This window comes from Podarcis liolepis (genome assembly GCF_965112155.1).
Source record: "Podarcis liolepis genome assembly, chromosome: 2".
Taxonomy (NCBI): Eukaryota; Metazoa; Chordata; class Lepidosauria; order Squamata; family Lacertidae; genus Podarcis; species Podarcis liolepis.
Genome location: NC_139555.1, coordinates 44702924 through 44730418, shown reverse-complemented (window position 1 = coordinate 44730418; position 27495 = coordinate 44702924). Strand labels below are relative to the sequence as shown.

Sequence of the window (27495 nt, the reverse complement as noted above, 5' to 3'; positions counted from 1 at the left end):
AATCAGTGGGGCAAGGGCAGAGCTGCTTGGATCCATGCCTAGAAAGCATGGACAAGTGAAAAACTACTCAGACCCATGCTTTCTAGTGATGGGACAAGCAGAAGTTTGGACAAGTCCTATGTAGCAGTGAGATGTCAACTATAGTGGTCCCAGGCTAGAGAAAAGCAAGTGCACTAAAGTCCCTCTACAATTAAGTGCTGAAAGGGTGATTTCAATAGGACTTAATGCTGCATTATATGGAATCATAGAATTGTAGTGTGGGAAGGATCCTGAGGGATCTCCCTGGAGCCTGCTCCAGCTCTTAGCCTTACCTTTCCCCCTATGATTCATACGGGTTGTAAGATAGAAATTGGGTGCTTGGGTCGACCAGGTTTTCGTGGACTACAACTCCCATCGTCCCTGACCATTGGCCATGCTGGCTGGGGCTGATGGGATTTGGAGTCTGACAACATATGGAGTGTTATATCCCTGCTGTAATACTTGCTTATTTTAAAGTTTCACAAGTTCTGTGTACCTGCTTATCCAGTCATTCATTGCTTTTTTTATTTACAAAAACAGGAAAAGAGTTTTTGTTATATTGTTCCAGGAGCTGAGGTGAAAAAAGCTTCTTTTTAGCATTATAGATGCCAGCAAATCAGTGTCAATCAATGACCATTTCTGCTGCGATAGATAGATAGATGATAGATAGATAGATAGATAGATAGATGATAGATGATAGATAGATAGATAGATAGATAGATAGATAGATAGATAGATGATAGATAGATAGATAGATAGATAGATGATAGATGATAGATGATAGATAATAGATAGATAGATAGATAGATAGATGATAGATAGATAGATAGATAGATAGATAGATAGATAGATGATAGATAGATAGATGATGATGATAGATAGATAGATGATAGATAGATAGATAGATAGATGATAGATAGATAGATAGATAGATAGATAGATAGATAGATAGATGATAGATAGATGATAGATAGATGATAGATAGATGATAGATAGATAGATATAGATAGATAGATATAGATAGATGATAGATAGATGATAGATAGATAGATAGATGATAGATAGACAGACAGACAGATAGATAGATAGATAGATGATGATAGATAGATAGATAGATAGATAGATAGATAGATAGATAGATAGATATAGATAGATAGATAGATAGATATAGATAGATATAGATAGATGATAGATAGATAGATAGATAGATAGATAGATAGATAGATAGATAGATAGATATGTCTTCTAAGAACTCGGTCCTAAGAGGAAAGTGATATCTGGTTCAGCACAGTAGGGGGGCTTCTAAAGCAGCTCTGCTGCTCTGACAATACATGACATTTATGCACCAGAGACAACACACTTCACATTTATGGGCTTGGAAGAGATCCTTGTAATATTAACATGCTTTTACAGGTGTGAGATGGTGATTTGGCATAATCTGTAACTGGAATAAGCATCAATCTGCTTGTGTTTCACAGCTAACCTAGCCATGGAAAAGAAAATAAGAAAAGTCAGAGATCAAACACAGAAACATTTAGATTTCTATGCACAAGATGGCCTGAGAACTCTATGCATCGCTAAGAAGGTAAGCAAAAAAAATTTTTTTTCCTTCGTCTGAACAATCTTACTAAAAGGGGCAATACTCTAAAGAACCAATGCTCTGCTGCTGCTCTTCTTATGACTCTTTCCAGACTGCTTTTTAGAAATCCCTAATCAAATAAATATTCTCTTTCATGTAGCTTTCTGTACTCCTCCTATGCTGATTAATCATGATATAAATGGCCTGAAACCTGCAGCTTCTTTCTGCTTTATTAGAGTAGCAGTGAAGAATTCCCATCACCGCTTGTGTAAGCATTCCAAGGCTGCTCCAAAGATCATCATTTGTGGATTATGGTCTGGAGCCAATGAGCTGGAAGAAGGGAAGGGTTGTTTAGGTTTTAATGTTCCTATTAACATTTCACATTATCTTGAAATGGGTGTTTGGTGGGGGGAGGAGAAGCTGCTCATCATGACACAGAAGTCAGTTTGCATCTCATTCTTAGAATTATTTCAGGCATTGCGTTAAACCATGATTTGCAGTAACTATAGTTCAGACTTGAAACCATTATTTGCATTCCCAACATAGTCCCACAAGTCTGTACAGCTTCCTTTTTCTCCCACACTGTCTAGATGCCAGAACAACATCCCAAGCCACAGTGGCGTAGCGTGGGGGGTGCAGGGGGGCGGCCACACCAGGCGCAACATCTGGGGGTTAGGGGTAGGGGGCGCAAATTACTTGCCTTGCCCCGGGTGCTGACAACCCACGCTACGCCACTGCCAAGCCAAATAAGTCTCATTGTGTTCAGTGGGGCCAACATCCAGATGGATATAGGATTGCAATTTACTCACTGAGGCACACTTCTTAGTAAACATGCTGAGTTTAATGAGATTTACTCCCAAGGAAATGTGCTTGAACCTTAAACTGCAATCCTATATCATGTTGCTTGTTGGTTGTGGTGCTTTGTGGCACTGCACCCTGGTTCAGCCAATCCAGAACACTCCGGTCTATTGACTAAGCTAAATGTCAGATAGAAACATTTGTGTTTGAAACATTTACTTCAAACAATCCAACACACTGCAGGAACCTAATGTCTTTGCCATCTGTAATTGTGAGCATGTGTTGTACTAGGTCCTGAGTGAAGATGACTTTCAGATATGGGCCAACTTTCGTCGTGAGGCAGAAACAGCTATTGACAACAGAGATGAGCTACTCATGCAGACAGCACAACATCTGGAGACGAAACTCACATTACTAGGTAACTTTTAAGACAATTCATTACACAGTAAAGTGTAATGATATATCCTTGGCAACTTAAAGGGATGAATTGCCTGTATCCAATCATAAGCACATTTACTTGGAAGTGAGTCACAATTTAAAAACTAGCCTCAGCCTTTGAAATGATGTTAACATTGCAGTCTATGACAAATTTCATCTTTAATATCTTCCTGCATAGTTTTGCAAATTAAATAAGGCAGGTGTGGAAAACCTGTTGCCCTCACGATGTTACTGGATGCCAACTCCCATCAGCCCAACCAGTGTAGCCAATGGTCAGGGATGATGGGAGTTATAACCAAGCAATACAGTGGTACCTCGGGTTACATACGCTTCAGGTTACATACGCTTCAGGTTACAGACTCCGCTAACCCAGAAATAGTACCTCAGGTTAAGAACTTTGCTTCAGGATGAGAACAAAAATCGCACGGCGGCAGCAGCGGGAGGCCCCATTAGCTAAAGTGGTGCTTCGGGTTAAGAACAGTTTCAGGTTAAGAACAGATCTCTGGAACGAATTAAGTATGTAACCAGAGGTACCACTGTATCTGGAAGGCCACTGGTTCCCCAACCCAGATATAACAACATACAAAGCACACCTATACTTATGTATGTAGATAGAAACAGTATCTACAAGCTTAACAGTGAGTTCATGATGTGAAATATATGCTTGATCCATGAATACATTATCTTGCCTATAAGCAAAACCGCAATCATCTTCGGTGAAACTTCTGTCCTATTTCAATCACCGTTCTGCTGTTTTGAGCTAGAGTTTTGAAAGGATGCAATAGCATTTCCTACAAACTCAGTTAAGATCATCTTATCTGATCCATTTCCACTGTATATGTATGCATGTTGTATACATTTAAACACATACAGTTGCAGAGTCTTATCTTACACTGTAAGTTTTTTCCTCAGTTATGCATTGTAAAATTAGAACATTTTGTGTGCTTTGCAGAAGTAATTTATTACTTTAAGTGTAATGTACAAAGTGAGGTTCACAGAACTTACCTGCCTACAGTTCTAAGTGATGTTGCTGGTCAGAGCCAGCCCTATCATTAGGCAGAGCAAAGTAGCTACTTCAGGCAGCAGGGGATAGGGATGGGGAGCAGCAGCAATATGTTGGAGAACAGAGCAGTGTGCGCCATGTGGCCTGCAGTACAACACACACCCCAGCCTGTTGTCCACAGGTGCAGTAGAGGATGTCGTCCCAACTACCAGTCCCATCAGTTTCTCTGCATAGGGTTGGAGAAGGGAGTCCACTTGTCATCTGCCTCAGGTAGCAAAATGTCTTGGACTGACCCTGCTGCTGGAGCTTCTTCCTTCTCCACTTCTATGCAATGTATGAACTAGAAAATGTAGTCTATGTGCCACTGGAACAGAGAGTATTCTAAGCAGAGCTTTAGAGTTATAAATAACCACATCCTTTAGAAGTACAGTTAATGACGTAGTTTAACTACCAAAAATTTGTTAGTTTGCTTTAAGTCAGCAGTAGCCAGTCTTCTGGGTCATTGTGCCCCAAATGCCCACAGCATGAAACAGTGTCATTTGAGTGCATGCTACAGTGCATATGTGCTGCACACCATGCCTTGATGCCTTGAAGCCAGTGTGGTGTAGTGGTTAAGAGCGGTAGACTCGTAATCTGGGGAACCGGGTTCTATTCCCTGTTCCTCCACATGCAGCTGCTGGGTGACCTTGGGCTAGTCGCACTTCTCTGAAGTCTCTCAGCCCCACTCACCTCACAGAGTGTTGTGGGGGAGGAAGGGAAAGGAGAATGTTAGCCGCTTTGAGACTCCTTTGGGTAGTGATAAAGCGGGATATCAAATCCAAACTCTTCTTTGTCTCTGTTCTACAGAAACAAGAATTTAGGAAGCATTACATTATCAGAAAAACAAGTAGTAGTACAGACCAGACAATGCAAGGCCCTTGCGCCTGTATAAATCTCTACTGCCTCTGCCACCTTTTAGCCATCCATGCTCTAAGCAATAATTTGCTTTTTAATATTCAATATTTATTGTATTGATTTCCATTCCTGACCTCAGGCAAACATACAAATTGTGGCAATATTCACTCAGATTTCTATTTCCAGAAGAACTCTCAGATTTCCCTGGCTAGATGATGTCTTCAGGAAAGGGCAGCTTCATTTAGAGTTAAGTTAGTTGTAATAAAGCACATGAAAATGTCAGACCTATCTCAGCTCTCATTTATCACTGCAAATAATCTAATACTGACCTCTGGCAGAAGAGATGCTATTACTCTCTCAGTCATTAATTACCTTTAGCATTCATTTTGTCTCTTACCTTAGTTTTTGAGCATCTCAAGCAAAGAAATGTAATATAACCTCCCTACTTTCTTTAATGTGACAAGGAGCTGATCTGTTTAGTGAATTAAAAGGGTCAATGTTCAGTTCAGTTTTGTATCTTTCTTGTGATGCTATGGCATCTTTGAAGACATAGGTTATGATCTGGTGATTATGAGCAGGTGAAAAAAACAAAAAGATTACTACCTGCGCAGTTCTGTGCACTGATGCTTAAGTGCTGGCACAAATTATGAGTATAATGAGTGAATCTAAACTTAGTTCTGCACACAGAGCAGATTCTCTATTTTCCTCGCATGCAAAGGCTATTGTAGGAACAAATTAACTAACTCTGCATGCTAAAACCTGTTCCCAGAAACAGAGAAGGATCACTGCTCCCAATTGGCTCAACAATGCCTACCTTTTGAAGAAGGTCCTGGGAACCACTCAGTACTGAGACCAGGGTTGCCCCGCTCTGGTCAGTTCCAATACCAACTGTTGTAGGCTACAGTCTTCTAGGGTTTCTCAAAATTTTACCTCTTTGTCATGGCTAGAACACATACGTTGACATTCTGTGTGAGGGTAGTTGAAGTCTCCCATTTCTACAATGTCTCCTGTTTTGGATGCTTTCTTGATTTTGTTCTTCATCTCAAGATCTCCCTGAGCATTTTGATCAGGGGGGTGATAGCACATCCCCAGTACTGAATTACTCTTGGGGCCTGGTATCACCACCCACTCTGCCCCTTTGAGGATTTCTAGCCCTGAAGAACCTTTGAGGGAAAATGCAGCAGAAAAACTGCATGAACTTACTTTCCTACGTCTTTTCAGTTACTTTTCCTTTATCTTTTATAGCAACTGTTGCAATAGGTGAATAAATGGACAGGTTTGTAACAGTGCCATGTACAGTGGTACCTCAGGTTACATATGCTTCAGGTTACATACGCTTCAGGTTACAGACTCCACTAACCCAGAAATAGTGCTTCAGGTTAAGAACTTTGTTTCAAAATAAGAACAGAAATCGTGCTCCGGTGGCGCGGCAGCAGCAGGAGGCCCCATTAGCTAAAGTGGTGCTTCAGGTTAAGAACAGTTTCAGGTTAAGAACAGATCTCCGGAACAAATTAAGTACTTAACCCGAGGTACCACTGTAGTTTGTATGCAAAGTACACTCTGCACGCTCAGTCAAAGCTTGGTTCCCCATTCTTCCTTTTCGCCAGGAGCAACTGGTATTGAAGATCGGCTGCAAGATGGAGTGCCTGATACCATTGCTGCTTTCAGAGAGGCAGGGATCCAGACTTGGGTGCTGACTGGAGATAAGCAGGAAACAGCAGTCAACATTGCATATTCTTGCAAACTTCTGGACCAAAGAGACACAGTCTTTACCATTAATACTGAAAGTAAGGTGAGTCCAAATGGCCTGCAAGGGACTCTGTGACGACTTCTTTAATGATCTGCCATGCAAGCTTCCTTCATCTTCAATGCAGCATTAAAGTGAAAAACATGGGTCAAACTGTTATTTGGGGGGAAAATGATCCTTTTGAAGCTGCACTATGCTGTATTATCAGAATTCAGGAAGATCTTATAGGCATGGAAGACAAACATTTGGCTTTAATATTTCACACTTATTTGGCAGTTTTCAAAAAGCCTTGTCTCCAAATAGCATTGAGGTTTTGCTAGCTAGAAGGCTTGCTGTCTGTTCCTTGCTAGATTTGTATACAAAATAAGTAACTGTCCTATGAAATAAGAGCGTGTGGCAAGCCTACTTGCTAGATAACATTTCACTGGCAACACTTAAACTGGAAATGTTGCCTTTACCCTGTTCCAATCAATTCATTCCTGCAGGGGATGCGTATGGCAAGCCTGCACAACTAGGGACCCACCAAGTCAAATGTAGCCCAGCAGCCAAATCTGATGGACCAACAACAACCCAGGTTTGTGCTGTCTGCCTTTTACTGCAGAAATCTGGGGATGGGGGTATCAAGCACCTGTGGGCTTGGCATCCCCCATGTGACCGGCACCTGTTGCTTGGCTGGTCACATGTTGTATAGTTCAGGGCAGAGCTATCATTGGTGCTGAAAACTCAATTTCTGACTTGATCAAAGTTCCCAGACTAATTTGCAGACCAAAACATGCTTACCCTTCAGATTTTACTCTTATCCAGTAGGTGCAGTACACTTCTCAACTTTAAAAGCATACCAAATGTATTTAAAATGTAGTTTGTGATAAAATACATTTAGAAATGTGAGATGAAATGTTTATTTAAATACCATGTAGGGATAAAATGCATATTGAAATGTGTGTTTACTAGCTTTTAGGGAGATTTAAAACACAGAGAAAGGCAGATGAATGTGGAAGCAGGACAGAGCAGACATGAATGAATGAATTCATCCAAAATTAACCCAGACCAGAATTAGAGTGATCCATCTATTTCTAGTACTGGGATTGGGCCCCTAAACAAGGAATGTACTGATATGGGATCTTTATCACCTAATACTTGAGCACCAATTCCAGCGACTCAGTTTAATCATCAGACCGTAAAGCAGCTATGCTACTACATTTATATACAGTAGAATGGTCTATTCAGATACATGCAATGATATCGGTTTGAATGCATTTGCTATCAACTTACTAAAATTACTTCTATGTATTCCCTGAGGATAGCATATCCTATGAACAATAAATGAACAAGGCAATTCTCAAATTGTAAAGCAAGGGCCTTTGCAGCTGTTTAATTTATATTTTTGATTAGAGAGTCACCTTAATGGAAATCTGTATTTTTCATTATTATTTTTAAATGGTGCTTTATGTTTTATGGAAGTAGATAAATATTTAAATAAATAAGCTAATAATTTGTATAATACAAATTAGCTACAAATTATGGATGCATTGATAAGTCATGACTTAGTTAAGTTCAAAAAGGGTATTAGAAGTAAATTGAAATTATCATTACCAAATGTTTAATAAAGTGACGTTGGAAGGCTTTGGTAAGTCAACACTTGGTTTAGATTCACCAGTCTTTGGGATACGCAAACAAAATGAAAGGCTGTGGGCTTTTTTTTAAAAAAAAAAAAAAGGTTAGCACAAAACTTTCTAATAATGGAACAAGTCCTGCTTATAGTGCAATGGAGAATACAACTTAACACAACTCTCTTTTCATAGGAAACCTGTGAATCACTGTTGGATATTACATTGGAAGAAGTGAAGAAGGCACAAAGCATTCAAGGGATATCTTGGACTGTTTTTGGCATCAAGCTGCCATTTTCTATGTCCACCACTGTGACTGCAGATCCTGCAATTGGTCTGGTGGTTGATGGAAGAACTCTGAATACCATTTTCCAGGGACAACTTGAGCATAAGTTTCTGGAACTAGCCAAGTACAGCCGTTCAGTTTTATGCTGCCGGTGTACCCCCTTGCAGAAGAGCATGGTGGTCAAACTTGTACGGGGTCAGCTGAAAGTTATGACGTTAGCAATAGGTGAGTAGTTGCCATTTGAGCATCATGATCTCATGACTTGGCTGCTATTTAGCTTGAAATGTGAATGCTAAAGCCATCTCGTATCCTACACCAGAGGGGCAAATATGTCCATTTACTCAGAGGAACCAGTGGCACATTATGTACTAACTTGCATCCATCACAGATCTAACACCATCACAGATCTAACACCAACTGTTAAATATCGCCTCATCTACCATCATGCACATTTATTGTCAATAGCAGCTGTTTGCATGTCTAAGCACAAGTTGTCAAGTGATGTGCATGTGTAAATCAGCCTTCAGCAATACCAGATTGTTTGAAATGTGATGTCAGGTGTGAGTGTAAAGTGGCTTACTCGTAATATTTAACTGATCACAGCTCTGAGGTATTGTTGTAACACAACAACTTTATAGAGGCATTTTAGCCAAGTTCCAAAGAATTGAGGAACTCGACTCATGAGCTCAAGAGGCTTTATATGGTTAATTTACTCAGGCAGTAGACCCCAAGCCATTTGACAAGGTGCATTTGAAGCCAAACAGAGTTTTAAAAGCAGCTAGTGACATGCCTTTGCAGTGAGGGGGGCACCCAGCTGTTCAAAAGGGGATGAGTCAATAATTCCACCAGGCTGAAACAAGCCTCTTGCGTGAACCCAAGTTGCCTTCTTAACCATTTGACATCAAGGGTGGTATTCAACACAAGTATTACCACTTGTGCAATGGGGTGCCCTCCCCTTCTCCTCACCTTGAACCCAGAACAAATTTAGCAGAAGAACATGCATTTATGCAAGAAGAAATCCTTGCAGATGGAACCTGCAACTCTATGCTATGTTGAATATAGCCCTTTGCATTGACTTACAATTTGTTTCTACTATTGCTGTTTCCCACTTTTTTAGGTGATGGTGCCAATGATGTAAGTATGATTCAGGCAGCTAATGTTGGAATCGGTATTTCAGGACAAGAAGGGATGCAGGTATACATAATAACTGAAGTGTATTCCTTTGTCGTTGGCAGCTACTGCTGGGGCATTTGTCATCAGCGTTCAGAATTTATAGAAGGGTGTATTCTGTGTATAACATGAACGTAAGCTATCATTATGGCTATCTGACATAATATGCTAATAAACCAAGGTGAAATGTCCTGTCTTAACAATTAATCAAAGTGATTATGTGCTTGCCTTGACTTAATATATCGCTGTCCCTCATGCTAATGTCCAAGGCTAGAAACAGTTCCCTGCCTCGCTTGCTATCCTAATAATGCAGAGAAGTGATGCTGAGTCACTGGAAACCCAGAGGCAGGTTGCGATTTAAACCTCACCATGTCCGGCAGCCTCCACACAGGATTCCACTGCCTGTAGAAAACTGCTGAATTAAATAGTAATCCTTGAGCACTTTCCCCAAGTGTCTAGTACTTCAGGCTATCTCATCCAAAATTGCTCCTATCCTCTTACTGGAATAGGATCATCTTCTATGTGATTACGTTCTTGTGACAGACTTGGAAAGGCAAGCGCTTGCAGTTTCATAACGAAACCATAGCCAGTTTTGAAATCAAGCCAAGCTTGAAACATTTTGCACTTCCTCCCAGTCATTGCTTTTGCCCAGCTGGTTGGTGTTTGCCTGTCTTTGGTTTGTTTTGGGGTCAGATAAAGTGGAGGAAATAAATCTTTTCTTTTCATTTCTGTTTCAGGCTGTCATGGCCAGTGATTTTGCCATATCTCAATTCAAGCACTTGAAGAAGTTGCTTCTAGTTCATGGGCATTGGTGCTATTCCCGCTTAGGCAAGCTGGTGATATACTTTTTCTATAAAAATGTGGTAAGTTTCAGACATCTTCCGTTGCCTCTGTGCCAGCTGCAAATGCTTTCTTCTCATAGCCACAGATGATGATGACAATGAAGGTTCATATTTGTACTGATTAAGGATCCATGCCAGGCAGCTTACAAGCTCCAAAAATACCATACAGAACATTCCATTTAAAAATCACATTCAGAGCCTGAAATGATGAATAACCATCCAATAAAAAGGCACAATAAAAACAGATTGGCCCTTAAGTTGACTACAGAGACTTGTTCCCATTTTTTCCTCAAAAGCTGAGAAGGAGTCACTTCTAAGTCATAATCCCCTATCTTAAATAATAATGATTTAAGGGGAAAAAATGTTCTGACAACCATAGGTATCATCCTGGCTGTGTTTCTGCATACAGAATAGTAAATTATAACTACTCGGAATGGGACTTGGCTCTGTATTAGGCTGAAAAGCCTGCCAATACACTTAATTTGATGAGAGCCACATGCTAGCAATTAGCAACAACAGTAATCAGCTTTACCAACATAATGGGAAAGCACTGTTGAATACACATACACATACACATACACATACACACACTACACACCTCCATTTTCAAGTCATGTATTTCCATTAGGGAGGTAACATGAAACATCATACTTTTTAGAGATTCAAAGCTCAGGTTTGAGAAGGAGTGGAAGAGAAGCAAGTCTTCCATGGGAACTATCAGAGCTGTATCACCTTAATAAACTCCTTTCACGAGTCTTCCCTTCCCATCATTTTCTTTTCAAAAGCCTGCATTCCCCCTCCTCTCATCCACCGTGGATTCCATTTTCCCTTTTGATACTATTTTACTATGTATTGTTTTTCTGTGCTGTCTTGAATATACAGTGAAGATTGTGTCTAATGCAGTCCCACCCACCTTATTCAAATGACCTGGTGGTAGGTATTACATGAACTCACCCTCCTCTACTAGATATCCCATTCCTGTGAACAGGAATATGTCGGCTGGAACAGCAATATTTGGGTTGTAGTTTGCCTACTTTGCCAACAAGATCCATAAGGGTTGTTTCTTTTGCGCTGGGATCTTTCTACCTGCAGTTTGGTCTCTCACACACTATATATTCTCTCTTTTTTCCCATTTTCTCACTTCTGTATTCTATTCAAAAAGGTGTTGAACATGTTTAAACTGAAGAGCTGTTCCAAGAGCAGAGTTTAAATTTGTGAAAACAACCTTTGAATAGCAAATAAATGGTTCCTGGCCATCAGCACATAAGGCTAACTGCATACAGTGGAACCTGGGGTTAAGAACTTAATTTGTTCTGAAGGTCCATTCTTAACCTGAAACTGTTCTTAACCTGAGGTGCTACTTTGGCTAATGGGGCCCCCCGCTGCCACCACGCCGCTGCCATGTGATTTCTGTTCTCACTCTGAAGCTAAGTTCTTAACCCAAGGTACTATTTCTGGGTTAGCGGAGTCTGTAACCTGAAGCATCTGTAACATGAGGTACCACTGTACAGATGTTTGCTACTAAGAAAACAACCCACCCCAAGACCCACTTGCTGGAGGCCGTTAGGTTGGTGCAGGGGGTGCATTGTCCCTGGAGCTTCAGGAGAAAGTGGGTGTGCTAGTGCAAAAGGTTCTCAAACCTTTTACCCACCAGCTGCTTCCCCGTTCTAAATTTCCCCAGCAGCAATTTCTGTCTATGGTAGTCCAAAACCTAGCGCAAACACACTTTTAGAAGTTCATGGTAGGAATAGCAACTTGGGGACGATTTAGAGAGAAGAAAAAGGAGGCAATAATATCATACAGAAATATCAGTCAAGCACCCTTTCCCTCACTTTTATTTAAATTCCCCACTGCCAATGCTGCATTTCTCTTTTAAAAATAATTTCAGAGCTCAGTTGTAGTTAGCTTCTCAGACTGATCAAAAACCTGATTAAGATCAAATACTTGGATTTTTTGAAGTCATTTGGACTGAATTGCCTTAAATCAAAGTACTTAAGCATTAACTGAGTCACAGCGCAGGCTGTAACGTGTTCTAGGAGCTTATCATCTGTACACATGTAAGAAAGTGTGCGTGGAAATATCTTGAATAACACAAACAGCTAATGTATTTTGCCTTTTAAACATTTTCCCACCAGACCTACGTCAACCTGCTGTTCTGGTACCAGTTCTTCTGTGCATTCTCTGGAGCCGCCATGATAGACTACTGGCAAATGATCTTCTTCAACTTGTTTTTCACTTCTGTGCCACCAATACTTTCCGGAGTCCTGGATAAAGATGTTTCCGCAGGAACTCTGCTGAGCTTGCCTGGTCTTTATAAGAGCGGACAAAACTCAGAGGTACACCTTTCTTGCTCAAGGAAGCCTCACAAGTCCCTGTAGTTTTTCACATATCCTTCAACACAGTGGGTGAAAAAGCAGTTTGGGGAAGGCAGTTTTAAGGTGGGGAGGGTTAAGCAGCCTCCCTCTGTGCAGTCTTACTCCACCTAAACCGTAATGTACAACTTGAACTTTGGCTACAGTCTACAGTCACTTCAGGTGACTTCTCTTGCACTGGGAAAAGAAATGCAGTGAGATCTAAATATGTGAAGAATAAGAATTTTCAGAAGCATTTTAGAAAACATAATGTTCTGTACCCTATTCTCCGGTTTTATAAAGTATCTCAATAGGATTCTGTTTTATTCTGAACCTTTAGGTTATTTATTATTTTTCATGTGCATGGTACTATTTGTATTGAAAGTTATTTACCATCCATATCTCATTTATCCTCACAATTGCCCCTTTGTACATAAATTGGGGGATTGTGACTTGCTGAAGGCCATCCCACGCAGTTTATGCCTGAATGGGTGCTTTTACAGCCCAGTGCTGTAAAAGGAAAGCTTTCAGTTATTCTCCTCCGTGATGGCTTCCCCAAGGAGGGGGAAACTGGAGAGTATTGACTCTCTTTTTTCACAGAGGACTCAACTGCCACATTAAATACAAAACAAACAACAACCTCTGACTGAAAATCAAGTGTTTCTCTTTGTGTTATGATTTGCTGCAGGTTTACAAGCCTCTGACGTTCTGGGTTGCCATTTTGGAATCTTTTTATCAGAGCCTTATCTGCTTCTTTGTCCCTTATCTGGTAAGTATTTAAGGCACTCTCTAAGCAGCTCTTAATGAAACAAAAATTGTGTCAGTCAATAAGCCTACAACTATTTCTGTTTTCCAGGCATATCTTGATTCCGATATTGACATTTTCCGCTTTGGAACAACAATCAATACAGTCGCTCTCCTTACTATTCTGTTTCACCAAGCTTTAGAAATTCAAACATGGGTATGTAGATAAACCCTTCAGTAACTATTATAGCTTCCTGATTGCCTGCTTTTAGAAATGATTATCATAACTTATGTACCCTGTGCTAGCTTGTTCTGCATCCCTTTTAAGATTTGGCTAGTCTCCAAAATAATAAACATGCTATTGTGATTAACAAAACAGAGAGCAGGATTTAGCTAAGGAGTCCCATCAATGGAAGCCCTGTGAAAGGGCTTCCACTTGCACAATGGAGTTGTCCTTGTTTCGGAAGCTGAAATGTTTTGCCACATAAATGAAATGATAAATGAATGAAATAAATGAAATGAAATGAAAAATATTCTAGTTTGTTAATCGCATATATATATATATATATATATATACACACATATACATATACATATACATATATATATATATATATATATATATATATATGCGCGCACATCTATATCTGGCTGCTTCTGCATGAACATCCTGTTTCTGCATGAACATCCTGGTGACCAAACTTGCTGCCATAATGGTTACTTTCCTCACATCTTGTCCACAGACTCTGTCCCATGGAATTACAATCACTGTGAGCATTCTTCTGTACTTCATTTTCTCAACCATCTACAATGCCACATGTGTCGTCTGCAACCCTCCCACCAATCCCTACTGGATTATGGAGTTTGAGATGTCGCAGGCGAGCTTTTATTTCATATGCATCATTACTCCAGTCATAGCACTTCTTCCAAGGTTTGAACATATGCTTCTTTTTGTACCTGTTGGGTAGAATACCATGTCCTGGTCAGCTACAACCTAGTTCCTGGGTAATGGTGGGAAGGGGCTTTAAGAATGGATTCCAACAGACTTAGTCTGCTGTTTCTTGTCTCCCCATCACCTGCTGTGCCTCTGATCAGCTACTTTCTTCTGATTTCTGATGGTCTCTGGAAGAGAGGCTTAAAATCCTTGACAGCCTGTTAGCTTTCGTGCTGTCACAACCTCTTTCTGGAGTTTGGGAGGCATCAAGTCTGTGTACCTTGGCTGGAACATAAAGGCTTTGTGGTTGTGCTGTGTAATGGAGTTCTTTGAGAGGCAACCTTTGAGCATTTCAAAGCAGAGGGGGAAACTGCTTTTCTGGTGCTTTCCTCTTCAGCACTCGAATATGGATCTAGTTAACTGTCAGGTCTCAAAACTTTTTCCCAGCTGTCAACAAGGCCTTGGAACAACTACAAATTTACAGTGTTTGCTTCACCACCACTGCTATACAGAGAGAGAAAAGGAGACAGAGAAAGCAAAGCATGTAGAAGCAGAATCTTCTGCTCATTTGATTTGGAAATCTTGTTCTTCATCTATCCTACTTTATTCACTCACTATAAACACATATTGATTTGAGGGCAGATTCAGAAGGAGAACATTAAAGCTTGTTTCCATAGCATTCTGCTCCTTTGGTTTTCGTTTTCTCTTAAAAAAGAAATCGGCTCCTCTGTTGTGAAATAATTATTCAGGCTGGAGTTTCACAAGGGTCCCTGCAGTCTGAAGGTTAAAAAGCTGCCATACATTAACCGTGTGAGCCCTGCCACAGTTGTATGTCAGCGATGCACTCCCAAGTGCCACCTGTATGAGGATGGAATTTAGAGCAAATGGCTGCATTCAGACATACGTAATCATAAACATTGGTACAGTCTTACTTGAATGAGCTTGAGCAAGCCTTGGACTGCCATACTCCAGCAGACCATGAGGAGATCGGAAGTTTTTAATTTAAAAAAAAACCAACTAACCACAGTTTGTCATTATGTTTAAATCTGAACAAACAGTGGTTTATGGAATTGACTTATTTCAGTAACTGTATATAAATCTATGATTGACTGCAGTTTAGGGTTCACTAAGTCCAGGTCCCCATTTATGTTAGGAAGCTCTCTTTGTCCCTACCATAGGAGCAGGGGTGAAAACATGCTGGTAGCCACAGCAACAGAGGTTTCCTGGTGTGGTGCATGTCATCTTCTCTCTTGGGAGAGGAGCTAGATTCAGGCAGCCCATAGCACTAAACTGCAGTTAACAAGAATTGGAAGTGAAGACTTCTAACCTCCTCTTCACGGCTGCACCAAAGAGGGTAAGGACTGTGTCACTAAAGGACAAGGCTCATTAATGCAATAATGAACCATAGGTTATCACCAGATCCAGCTTCAGTCAATGAATGTATACAAAGATCTTACCAGGGACTTTGGCATGATCCATCTTTGCAACCTGTCATGTCCCCATGTAATGAGGAAATGTGATGTTACCACATACCACCCTGATCTTAAGCAGGAACTAGATAGCAACCCCTGACCTGGGAGTCCCTCCTTTTATTTGATTCTCACTACAGCAGACTAGGGGTTGTAAGGGATCAGAACTCTATGATCACTTCCCAAGGGGAAAATAGGAGGAAGAAGATCAGGCATGGTGGGCTTTTCTCACATTCAAATCTCCTATGAAGTGGAGCAGGGAGAGATGAGAACTGAACTCTAGTTCTCAGGAGCTTGGCAGGATGGAGTTATTCTACTCCCTCTGTGTAGAGCTGGACTGTGTCCCACTTTGGCTTTGAACTTTCTGTACCTAGTTATTCTTACACTAGTGGCTATCAGGCAAACCAAGAAGGGATTGCAATAAGGCTAGAAGCCATGTGAGCAGAGGGTGCTAAATTCTCTCCCATGGGGAGTTTACAATCTAAACAAGCCAAGTCAAGGCAGAATCTGAGAACTATTTTAGGAATTGATTTTTACACAGATCAGCCAGCCACATGCGTGTAAGCAAATGATGTTACATTCCTAAAAGGATTTAGCTCTGCCCACAGGCCTGGTCAATCTGTGCTGAAAACTAGTTCATAAGGCTGTTAGCACCATACGATGATTTACAAATATGACCCAGAGCTGCAAAACTAATAAGCATTGTCACTTTCTGCTTAGCTTGCTGGTGTTGAACGACGGTGCCAAAACAAGATACAACCTGTACTTTTTCCTGCTGCTCACTACACGGAAAGGAAAGAAAAAAGATATTCCCACTCAAATAATTACCTCTACCCAAAAATGGCCCCCTGGAATCAGTCACCAGTTTGTTTATTTCTTTTGACATATTTATAGCCCACTTGCTTCCTAAGATCTCACGGTAGGGAACCACAACACTTCATTTAAAACTAGAATCAATTAATCAAAAATAAAAATAACATCAAATAACATTTCAGTTACAGCCAATCATAAAGCAACAGAAATGTCCCTAAAAAGCCCAAGCTGGACCTCAATATTTTCTAAAGGCTTGAATGTTTTACACTGGCACTGATTTTTTTTTGGGGGGGGGAGAGTAGATGTCAGCTGAATTTCAGAGGGGAAGGCGCCCCACAACCTGGGCACTACCACACAGAAGTCCCTTTCTCACATCCCCTTATACTGTGTGAGGTGAGACACTGTTGTAAAATTTTAACATCCAAGTGGGATTACATAGGGAGAGGTCTCCTTCAGATATTTAGGTTCAAAGCATAATCAAAAGCAGTGGTTTACTGACACTCTTTGCTCTAAGAAACACCACTTCCAGGAGGCTTTTGGATGAGGGGGAACTATAACTGCAGTATTTTATGAATAGTTGGGTGTTGCCATTTTTATTGTGCATTGTACTGATAAAATTGTTTCTTAAGTTTTTGTGTTGCTTATGTTATTTTTAAGTTGCAAACCACCCTGCGGCCTTTTGACTAAGGACAGTAGATCCATTTCTTAATGACTAATTAAATAAATTGTTTCCAAACCGTAGCACTCTGCCTTGTCAGGATTCAGTCTCATTTCCTGGGCCCTCATCCAGCCCATCAAAGCTACCTTAGTGCACACCATTTCTAGCTAGACCACAGAGACCCATAGAGAAATGCAGCAGGTGTACTAGCTCCTGACCCTTGCCCCACAGCCCTCTTCCATGCAATATGCACAGGGCAGCCCCACAGTATCCTTGCCCCCTTCTCTCCTTTGCAACCCCCTCCCTCCAACAAAAGGACTTTCCTATCTTCAAACCTGTCTCTAACAACTCTCTATATATATATTATTTGTCACTCATATAGCCTGCCTTTCCTCCAAAGTCTATAAAGCAGTGTACATGGTTTCTCCTCCCGTGCAATCAAGTGAGATGGGTCAGGCTGAAAGAAAGTGACTGGCCTAAAAGCACATCATGGCTGATATGACCCTCCTACAAATTCCAAGCCCACGGCTGGCCTATCAGTGTTATAAGGTCACTGTAACAAGCAGATTGTCTTCATAAATGATTACCCAAGAGCATTACAGTGGTACCTCAGGTTACATATGCTTCAGGTTACATACGCTTCAGGTTACAGACTCCACTAACCCAGAAATAGTGCTTCAGGTTAAGAACTTTGCTTCAGGATGAGAACAGAAATCGGGCTCTGGCGGCGCGGCGGCAGCAGGAGGCCCCATTAGCTAAAGTGGTGCTTCAGGTTAAGAACAGTTTCAGGTTAAGTACGGACCTCCAGAACGAATTAAGTACTTAACCTGAGGTACCACTATATACTACCTCATCAGATATCTACAGAATAGGAGAACCAGGATGAGTGAAAGCTTGTTTTTATGAGGCTACAACTCAAGTTGTTTGTTTGTTTGTTTGTTTGTTTGTTTGTTTGTTTGTTTGTTTGTTTAGGTATCTTATCTTGGCTCTTCAGGGAACTTTTGAGGTATCGCCCATTGTGAAAGCACAACACTTGGATAAGCTCCCTAAAGAACAACAGGACTGGGAAATAAAGAAATGGAAATTGAGGGAACAAGGCCAAGGTGTTTGCAATGATGAGCCTGAAGGACCTATTGCAAACATGGGTGTGTCCTCACCTGACATTGCAGCAGAGCGCACATTTCAAGGTCTCTGTCCTCCAGAACAAGAAGCCCTCAGGAACCAGGCATCGAACAGAGGAGGCAATGACTACACCAAATGGTGGGGTGGGGAAGAGGATGTGGCTGCCGGTTTCCTGTCAGCAGATGCATCTCCTGGGCAAAGTATACCAGCAAAGCCCTTTTCTGGCCTCCTGATCAATGGCGCTGAAAATTCCAGTCAAAGGAGCCACCGGCGGTCTGTGAGTGCATTGACTCTTTGAAAGAGCTTGAGTTTTTGATTAAAAGAAATTGAAATTGCTTCTCTGCACATCCTCCACCTCCCACATGGTGAGCAAAGGTAGCAGAGGGAAGATAGAATTTCTATTTATATTAAATGGCAATGCCTTGTGGAAAGAGAGACCTAAAGTATAATTTCACCAGCCTGGCGGAACAGTGTGTTTTATCTTCACAATGTGCTGTTCCTCCGGTATGTGCAAGTGAACTTACTGTGAGGAAGAGAAGTTCCAAACAACTTGGAGAAATATTATGCAAGAATCCCTTCGTCAATGTGAAATGCACTATTTCCTTGGAAACGGACAGTATAACCTGAGGAGAACTATTTTGCTTTATCCAATAATGAGCCCCTTCTGTCTTCTGAATCTGACCCTAAACATGTCACTCTGAGCCTCCTGCTGATTGGCAGCTACATGGCTGCAATACAGTTTTGATCCATTTTGCCACTACTATAGAATTGTTTCCTAGGAATTTCTCCAGATTACAGCACTTTATGGTAAAACAATCAGTTTTAAAGACCAGAATGAAATAAGTCAACAGTGCTGAATTCATCAACCTGGGCATTTTGCAATTCAACATTCAAAACCATGTGTAAAAGTATTTTATAAAATGTTTTTATAAGTGTGTGTGTGTGTAGTGCATTACTAATTGAACAGATATATGTCTGGTTATTTGTGTAACCAACTCCCTAATCCCTAGCACACTTACTTTGATGTAAGGTCCATTGGTTTCAAATGAATTATTTCCCAAAAGAGACCACATCAGACCACGTGAGGGTTGGCACTAGGAATGAGTGTGTTTATTCCACTCCTCTTCAATTGCAGTTTTCAGTATCTTCCAAATATGGACACACCACATTTCTTGTCTTCAGATGTTGTAGGGAGGAGAGAGGATCCAATGAGGATATGTGTGCTATCTCCACCCCCTTCTGCAGCCATTTTTCTCATCTTCCAATTTGAGAAAAGTACTGTACTTTTCCATCTATAAGACGCCTCCATGTATAAGATGCCCCCTATTTTGGGGGACTCAGATTTAAGAAAATGTAGGGAGATGGCCCAGAGTTCTTGAGCTTTTTGGGGAGAGGCTTACCCAGGGTTATTGAGCTTTTTTTAGGGGGGGGATTGCCTAAAATTGCTCACACACATGCATCGCTAAATCCACCTCCCATCTGTCCCATCGCCGGCAGAAGCTACCAATCGCCCGCCCAACTGCTGGAGTGTCAGCCAATCAACACCATCCATTGATGCAGCAACCAATAACACGCACAATAGCCACTGACAACATCGGCAGCAACCAATCAAACATCCACCCTATGCACTGCCCATGTATAAGACAACTCCCACTTTTTGGCATGATTTTTAAAGAAAAGAACATAGTCTTATACATGGAAAAGTACAGTAGCTACCTGCATCAGGGAGCCTTTTGTGTCTGTGTGGGCTCCCCATGCGTTTTAGAACCCTGGGAAATACAAGTTCTATAATGTGTGGGCAGCCTCTACAGATACACAAAGCTCCCTGCTACAGACAGGTCACCTTTCATGCATTGGAAGGTGACAAAAATGGCAAAAGAAGGATTGGCGTTAGCATGCTTACCCTCCCATATTGATTGTCACCACTTTGGAATGCCTGAAGGAGAGCTAAGGCATTCTAAGGAGTGCCAACAAAACACTGCAACCGCCCCAGAAACTGACTGACATTATTGGGATAATGATTTCTAAAGCACTGCTTGCACTTAAAATGCTATGGAAATGTATTGTTTTCAACAGAGGCATCATCGGCGTCCAACTTGCCTGCATTCCTTTAGCATCTCCCTAATTCAGAAACCCAATTCATTCAATTAAGAGGCACAAAATAAACCCGTTGGCTTTATTTATTTACAAAGAGAAGATGCAAAAGCTGCACAATGAGAAACAGCCAGGAACACACACACCCCATAGCCTCTCTAACATTTTAAATGTTAGTAAATGTTAGTAAAATGGAGCCACAGCCTTTAAGTGGCCCCCTTTGTCACTGGTGTAAGATCTGTTTAGTTCAGGCACCGGCTATTCCGTAACTGGGCCACCCAATGAAATTGCTGCTCACCTTTTGCCTAGATTTTCTCAAAGCATAATGCCTTTAAAATTAATAGCGCATCGCACCACAGAGAGTTGAAAACCTGCAGGTTTGCTAAGCCAGAAAACATGAAGGCAACATCTCCTGAAAGAAGAGATGAGCTCAACATGTCATTAACTCTCGGGACCAGAAGCAGTAGCTGTCCTAAGTTGAATAAGAAGACAAGAACCACCCAGCGTCTTTGGAGGGGGATTTGAGATAAAGTTGGCCAAATATTAACATGGGAGCATATTACATACTATAAATGAATGCATGTGTCACCTATTGTTGGACAGTTGTGCTACCTGATCTCCTGCATAGTTTGTATTTATTGGGTTATAGCACCAGCTCAAATCACACAGTTTCGAGCTATGACGATAGCACGTAAAACACAATGTGACTAGATGCTTGCAAGCATGATAATGGTAACAGGTTTAAATGGAACAGCAACAGTTTGCTTCAGAAAGTGTGGCAGGCAAGAACACCAAAAATGCTGACCATTTGAGGTTACTTTCGTACTGCTTAGGAATGGAATTCACTGCCTTTGTCAGCTTCTCAGCATCTCAAGTGTTACCTTAGAGTTCCTCAAGTAATGCTTGCTTTTACTTGAGGAGGGAGGGATACAGGAAAATTCAGTTTGGTTCCTGTGTTGATTCAAACCAGCCAACTGGCAGGTCCCAAAACTGCAGATGATCAGAAATATAGGTGTGCTTTGCAATTCATGCTTCTCCAAATCTTGTGATGGACTTCTGCAAAAAATATTAAAAAACCTAAATGTGCACAAATTTTGCGTATTAGGGGAAGTGTGTACAGAAATGCATATATTTTTAACAATGCATAATTTGTGAAAAGAGAAACCAAAATGCATTATAATGAGGAAAACTGCTTACATAGATATGCATAAATGTTAAAATCCAATTCATATATACATATTAGGAGAAAATGACATAAAATGCTAATTTTTCATGGTTTTTTTTTAATTTATGAATTGTATCTGCTTCCCTTAGAGCAGAATTTGAGGGTGCATTGGGGGCCGGTGTGTCCTAATCTGACACTCTAGTCCAGGGGTCAGGAACCTCGGGTCAGAGGGGGTCAGATATGACCCTTCTTGTTTCTCTTTGTGTTCCCTGAGCCCCTGTAGCCTTGACACCACACTGGCTTCTGCATAAATTATAGCATTTGCTTTGAATCTGCAGCTTTAGGAAGTCTTTAAAAAAAAAAAAAAACACCACTAAGCATGTACAATACAGTCGTGAAAATACCCAGAAACTTGGCTATCAAGCATAAATATGTAATGCTGGCACTGAGCAATGCATACATATTTAATGCTAGCACGGAGCAATTTAGCTATTTTCTGTCCTGTATGCTCCTGAAAGCGAGAATAAAAGTTGGTGGTTTCTTATCAGTTGAAACATCTTTTTCAAGCTGTGATAACATGAATACGGGCATGAAATTTTTGGCTACTAATTTTTCACTTTTGTTAACAGGCTCAAAAGCAGAGACGTGAAATAATGCCGTAAACAGTAGCATACATTGAGGCTTCGATCCTAGACAGGCATACCTGAGAATAAGTCACATTGGATTCAGTTGGACTAACTTTTGAGTAGACATATCTAAGACTCCAGTGCCATTGTCAGCTTTCCAAGTCTAGCTACCTTTTGTAGTACTTAAGCAGAAAACAAACATCCCACATGAAAAAGAAGCTTAGATGTTGAAGAGTTAAAATGTGCAGTTATGAGCGAGCAAAGTTTTGGCTTTGCCTAGTTTACAGTATGCTCCATCTTTTCACTTTCAAATATGCAGCTTTCCCTAAAACTTAAAAGACTCCAGAATGATGGGACTCAGCATTTTCCACAATGAAACTGGAGTGGGGGGTGCTTGCTTTTGTAGGAGCATTCCCTGCTGTGCTGAATGAGCTCAAAGAAAAATGTTCTGTGCTGCCAGTAAGGGATATGGACCTGGCGTTTTGGGACATCAAGCAACTATCCACCTGTTTCCAGTCCATGTCTCCATCACATCCATTCTTCCATGTATCTAACAAAGGCAAAAAGCCCTGGTAATTCTGTTAGCAGTCATGCTAATTAATGAATCAACCTAATGACAACAGGAAAGGATCCAAGTAGCACTTTTGTGCTTCTAAAGGACCCTGTTTATTTAAAATAGAGCAATCAGGTCTGTGGTTGTAAAGGCTAGCAAGTCATCTTTGTTTAAACCTTTGCCACCAGTTCTTTTGAAGTTCCCTTTTAAAGCAAGGGGGGAGTGTATAATAGCAGACAATACTAAAATATTCGCTGTCAGACATTTTCCACCCCTAGACCAAGTCCTGGACATTCAATCCACTTCTTGGGAAATGGACGCCTCACAAAGTTGTACTCAGAGTTAAAAAGATTTGAGGAAGAAAGAGCACTGGTCTCATTTAAGGCACTTCACAAATGTATGGGAAAGATAATCTCCACTTTGGCCTGATGTCACATGTGGCACTGTGGTGAATTGTTGGACAGCATGCAGAAAACAGTGCCCAGGAACCACAATTCCCCAAGACTACCTGGTCCAAATGTACCTTTTGTTTTCAGATAGTATAAGGTGGGCAGATGGGTACAAAAGTCCTAAAACTACTCCATGCTAATCTGAAGCCTGCAGTTCTATATGCATTTACATGGAGGTAAGCCACAGTGAACCCAATCGACTTACTTCTGAGTAAACAATAGCAGTGTGCTGCACATTACTCCTCTCCTGGCTTGCAGGAGATCCTGAAGGCAACATAAGTCATCTTGGGGGGGCAGAGGGGGTGAAGAGAACTGCACTGTGAAATTCAGAGAAGTGTGGGTTTCAAAGGATAGCTGTGTTTTGGTTCTTGTATCATTTTGGTAAGTGGGAATTCTGTAGGTTTGCCTTTAAATGTCATCTGAATTGAATTTCTCCCCCATTCCTAGGGGGAAGGGTGAAAAAGAGGTCACTCCTGCACCTTTAACAGTTGGGCATAACATATAAATACAGCAGGCGTAGCTAGTCACATAAGCCACATCTGATGAAATCCCCTCTTCTACAGATATGGTGGCCTCTTTTTTACCTGGCCCTCCTGTTTCCCAGAGAGAACAGAGAAGGAAATAATAAAATTGTAGAGTTGGAGGGGACCCCAAGGGTCATCTAGTCCAACCACCTGCAATGCAGGAATCTCTTCTCCCATCCAATTTGAAACCAGACCAGACCCTGCTTAGCTTTGCAGATGTGCTAGCAGTTTTATTGCTGCACCACTAGATCAAAGCCCGTGTCAGCAACTGGTCCATAACACAGCTTCGTTCAGACACCCTACGTTGACCACAGTGCTCATTTGCATTCCATATATCACAGGTCCTTAGCAAGTAACCTTTATCATGCCACACACCTCACTCCAGAGCACCCCCAGACGCAATCCAGTATTCATGTAGTTTGTGCATGGGCTGCACCACCAACATCAGCACCATGCGTACATCAAATCCATCTTGGGCTGCCTTCAAGAGATTGCTAGGCCAGGCCAATGGGCACTCAGCTTCAGAAAACCACTTCTGCCCCTGGTAGATCAGCATATTGTCAGAATTAAAGACCAGGAAATACTATGCACACTATATATATTTTTTTAAAAAAATACAACAGACACTTTCAATCATAATTTGATAATTCAGAGGAGGAGAAAATGTAGGTTTTGGAAATTTCTACCCAACAGAGAATAGTTCTGCCTCAAGAGCTGCCTATAATCAGACACCAAGACAGAAATCATAATGATTCACCTTCTGCCACATTGCTCCTCTTAAGAGATCTGATGAAACCTTCCTCCCCCCCAAAAAACTAAAGATGAAGGTGGCTATATGTAACAGTGCCACCTAGTGGCATCACTATTTCTGAGAAGGCTCACACAGTGAACAAGATCAAATACCAGCAGCCGCTCTGGACAACTACCACAAAAACCTCACAACAAGGAGAATAGCAGCTCTCTCTTTTTCAGACTGGTATTCAAAATGTAACAGGCAGGCTTTTGAGTTATATTTTACTATTCCTCAGGCTGGATGCTCAGCAAAAGAACAACAAGGAGGAAACACAGATGTTTCTGAGAGCTGGGGCTTCTAAAAGCCGGTTTATCTAGTGAGCAGAGTTGCAAAGCCTTGGAGTGCAAGCCAAAGACTTGCAGTCTTGGGGTGCTTTCAGATGTGAGGCTTAAAGTGCTTCTTGCTTCAAACTGGTCTATAACACAACTTCGTTCGCACACCCTACGTTGACCACAGTGCTCATTTGCATTCCATATATCACAGCTCCTTTCCTTCCACATTAATACTGATCAAGCATTCGCATAAATAACGTGAGCAAAGTCCAAAGGCAATTTACAGATACGAAACATAGCATTCTAAGCCCCCCTTTGCACATGCCTCTTGTATAGGAGCAGCTTGCCAATGGCCGCCTAGACACTGCTGGACTTAAAGCTCACATCTTCCCTGTCCACTGGCCCTGCCGGCTAGGTTGATGAGAACTATGGTCCAGCAACATTTAGAGGACCAGAGGAAAGCCACTGCTGCCCTAATAATATGGCTGTTGCCACGTCTAGAGCTGCTCCTAGCCAATGGTGTGCACACAAAGCCATCTACCTGTAGGCTATGCTTCCTGCAGCATTGTGATGGACCAGGCAATTGCAGATATGCAGCTTCTGGGAGCAGTAGGAATGACACACACCGGATAATACTGTGTTGAGTGAAATCAGGCTGCAGCTTCATTGATGATGATGATGATGATGATGATGATGATTTAATATTTATACCCCACCCATCTGGCTGGGTTTCCCCAGCCACTTTGGGCACCTTCCAACAGAAGCTGTATCATTAAAATACAATAGTCTATTAAGCATTAAAAGCACTAAAATACAATAGTCTATTAAGCATTAAAAGCTTCCCTAAACAGGGCTGCCTTCAGATGTCTTCTAAAAGTCTGGTAGTTGTTTTTCTCTTTGACATCTGGTGGGAGGACATTCCACAGGGCGGGTGCCACTACCAAGAAGGCCCTCTGCCTGGTTCCCTGTAATTTGGCTTCTAGCAGCAAGGGAACCTCCAGAAGGCCCTTGGCGCTGGACCTCAGTGTCCGGGCAAAACAGTGGGGGTGGAGTCGCTCCTTCAGGTATACTGGAACAAGGCTGTTTAGGGCTTTAAAGGTCAGCACCAACACTTTGAATTGTGCTCAGAAACGTACTGGGAGCCAGTGTAGGTCTTTCAAGACCGGTGTTATGAGGTCTCAGAAGCCGCTCCCAGTCACCAGTCTAGCTGCCGCTAGTAAGTGGCTTTGGCATGGCAATAGGGTGGAAGACTTCTACGTGCACCTGTAGCAGCATGGGAGTTGCCATGGAGAAAGCCAGAAGTGAGGCATGCAGAGAGGAGGACTAAGACAGCATTGCTAAGCAGGCTTAACAGGATGCAATAATTCTGTAGGACATACTCCCAAGTAAACATCTTTCAGAATAAGCCGGTGGCAATTAGGTCAGTGCAAAGCCGTGTGCTCAGATTTCGAGCAGTTGAACAAAACAAAACCCCGACACAAAGCCATTGCGGAGAATCTCTTCCCTGTGAAAACACAAACAACAGCAGCAAGGCATGTCTAGAATACCCAATTTGCCTTTTGTCAATGTTTGCATTCTGCTTGTGCAGTCTCCTTCAAGAAAACAATTTGAATCTAAGGTGTTGCCACTTTCAACCCAATTAATACAAATGTGTTGCTCTCCGAGTAATGACATGGTTGTTGACCTCTGCCGCTGTATCCCCACCGTGGTTTCCCCCTTCTGCTCACATTTTGCACAGCCATCATTTACCATCTCATAGGTTTTCCTTCTGAGCCTCCTACTAACGGGGTTGTTTCTAAACCAGAACCGACAGCTGCCAGCCCACTTTGCAAGTGCTCAGTGCAAGGCTATAATCAAGATATCTTCAGCAAAGAGTTGTTTAAAGATGTTTATCATTGTTCTAAAGAGTGTTAAGACAATAAACCAGTCAATTCAGACTAATGGCCAGGTGTACTCTAAGCATTCAAAGGCTCATAAATATTGATTTGTAGATCCAAGTGTCATGGCTGCCAGCTGCTATGCCGACAGTAATTGAAACACTGTAAATATTTATGCTCAGACTTTTTCCTTTTTGAGATATTGGATATATAGTAACATGAATAATTCTGTATTCCACTGTAAATGCTTCCTAACCTATTGATTTGGCAATCTGGTGATAGACAGGGAAATGTAGAGAACCAGTTCAAGAAAGCCATGTATGGTTTTTACAGCTTTTGCTAGCACCACTGCAAGAACCCACCACAAAGTCTGACAAATCCCCCTTAAATCCCACTACATCTGCTACCATTATTCTGTTTTGCACGGAATCTGGCAGCAGCCCTTATGACGATTAGTAAAAGCTTGTGCGCAAAATTACACAGCTGCATGCACCCTAATACATCAGTTACCAATAGCATGCTCAAGTTCTGTGAGCCTGACCCAAGCCATGGGTCAGATGTTGAGCACCCCAGCCACACAAAGGCACGATCCAAGACCAGGAAAATGAACTGGTTATTTCCCATTTAGTATTCAAAGAAGAGGGTTTGTTTTCTTCATACCTCAAATCT

At 41.5% G+C, this 27495-nt stretch overlaps 2 protein-coding genes across 2 annotated transcripts in view; both read left to right on the top strand.

The window, feature by feature from the left end:
• Positions 1-19408, top strand: part of ATP10B (ATPase phospholipid transporting 10B (putative)) — a 59090-nt gene extending 39682 nt beyond the window's left edge. The window contains exons 11-21 of the mRNA XM_083481760.1: positions 1497-1603; positions 2687-2813; positions 6338-6522; positions 8280-8595; positions 9488-9564; positions 10278-10403; positions 12518-12718; positions 13422-13502; positions 13590-13694; positions 14221-14408; positions 18324-19408. Of these exons, the coding sequence (XP_083337886.1) occupies positions 1497-1603; positions 2687-2813; positions 6338-6522; positions 8280-8595; positions 9488-9564; positions 10278-10403; positions 12518-12718; positions 13422-13502; positions 13590-13694; positions 14221-14408; positions 18324-18771 (1961 nt within the window). The 3' untranslated portion in view covers positions 18772-19408. The remainder of the gene's footprint in view (positions 1-1496; positions 1604-2686; positions 2814-6337; positions 6523-8279; positions 8596-9487; positions 9565-10277; positions 10404-12517; positions 12719-13421; positions 13503-13589; positions 13695-14220; positions 14409-18323) is intronic.
• Positions 1-27495, top strand: part of SLU7 (SLU7 homolog, splicing factor) — a 317865-nt gene that overhangs the window by 239472 nt on the left and 50898 nt on the right. The gene's annotated exons all lie outside the window — the stretch shown is intronic.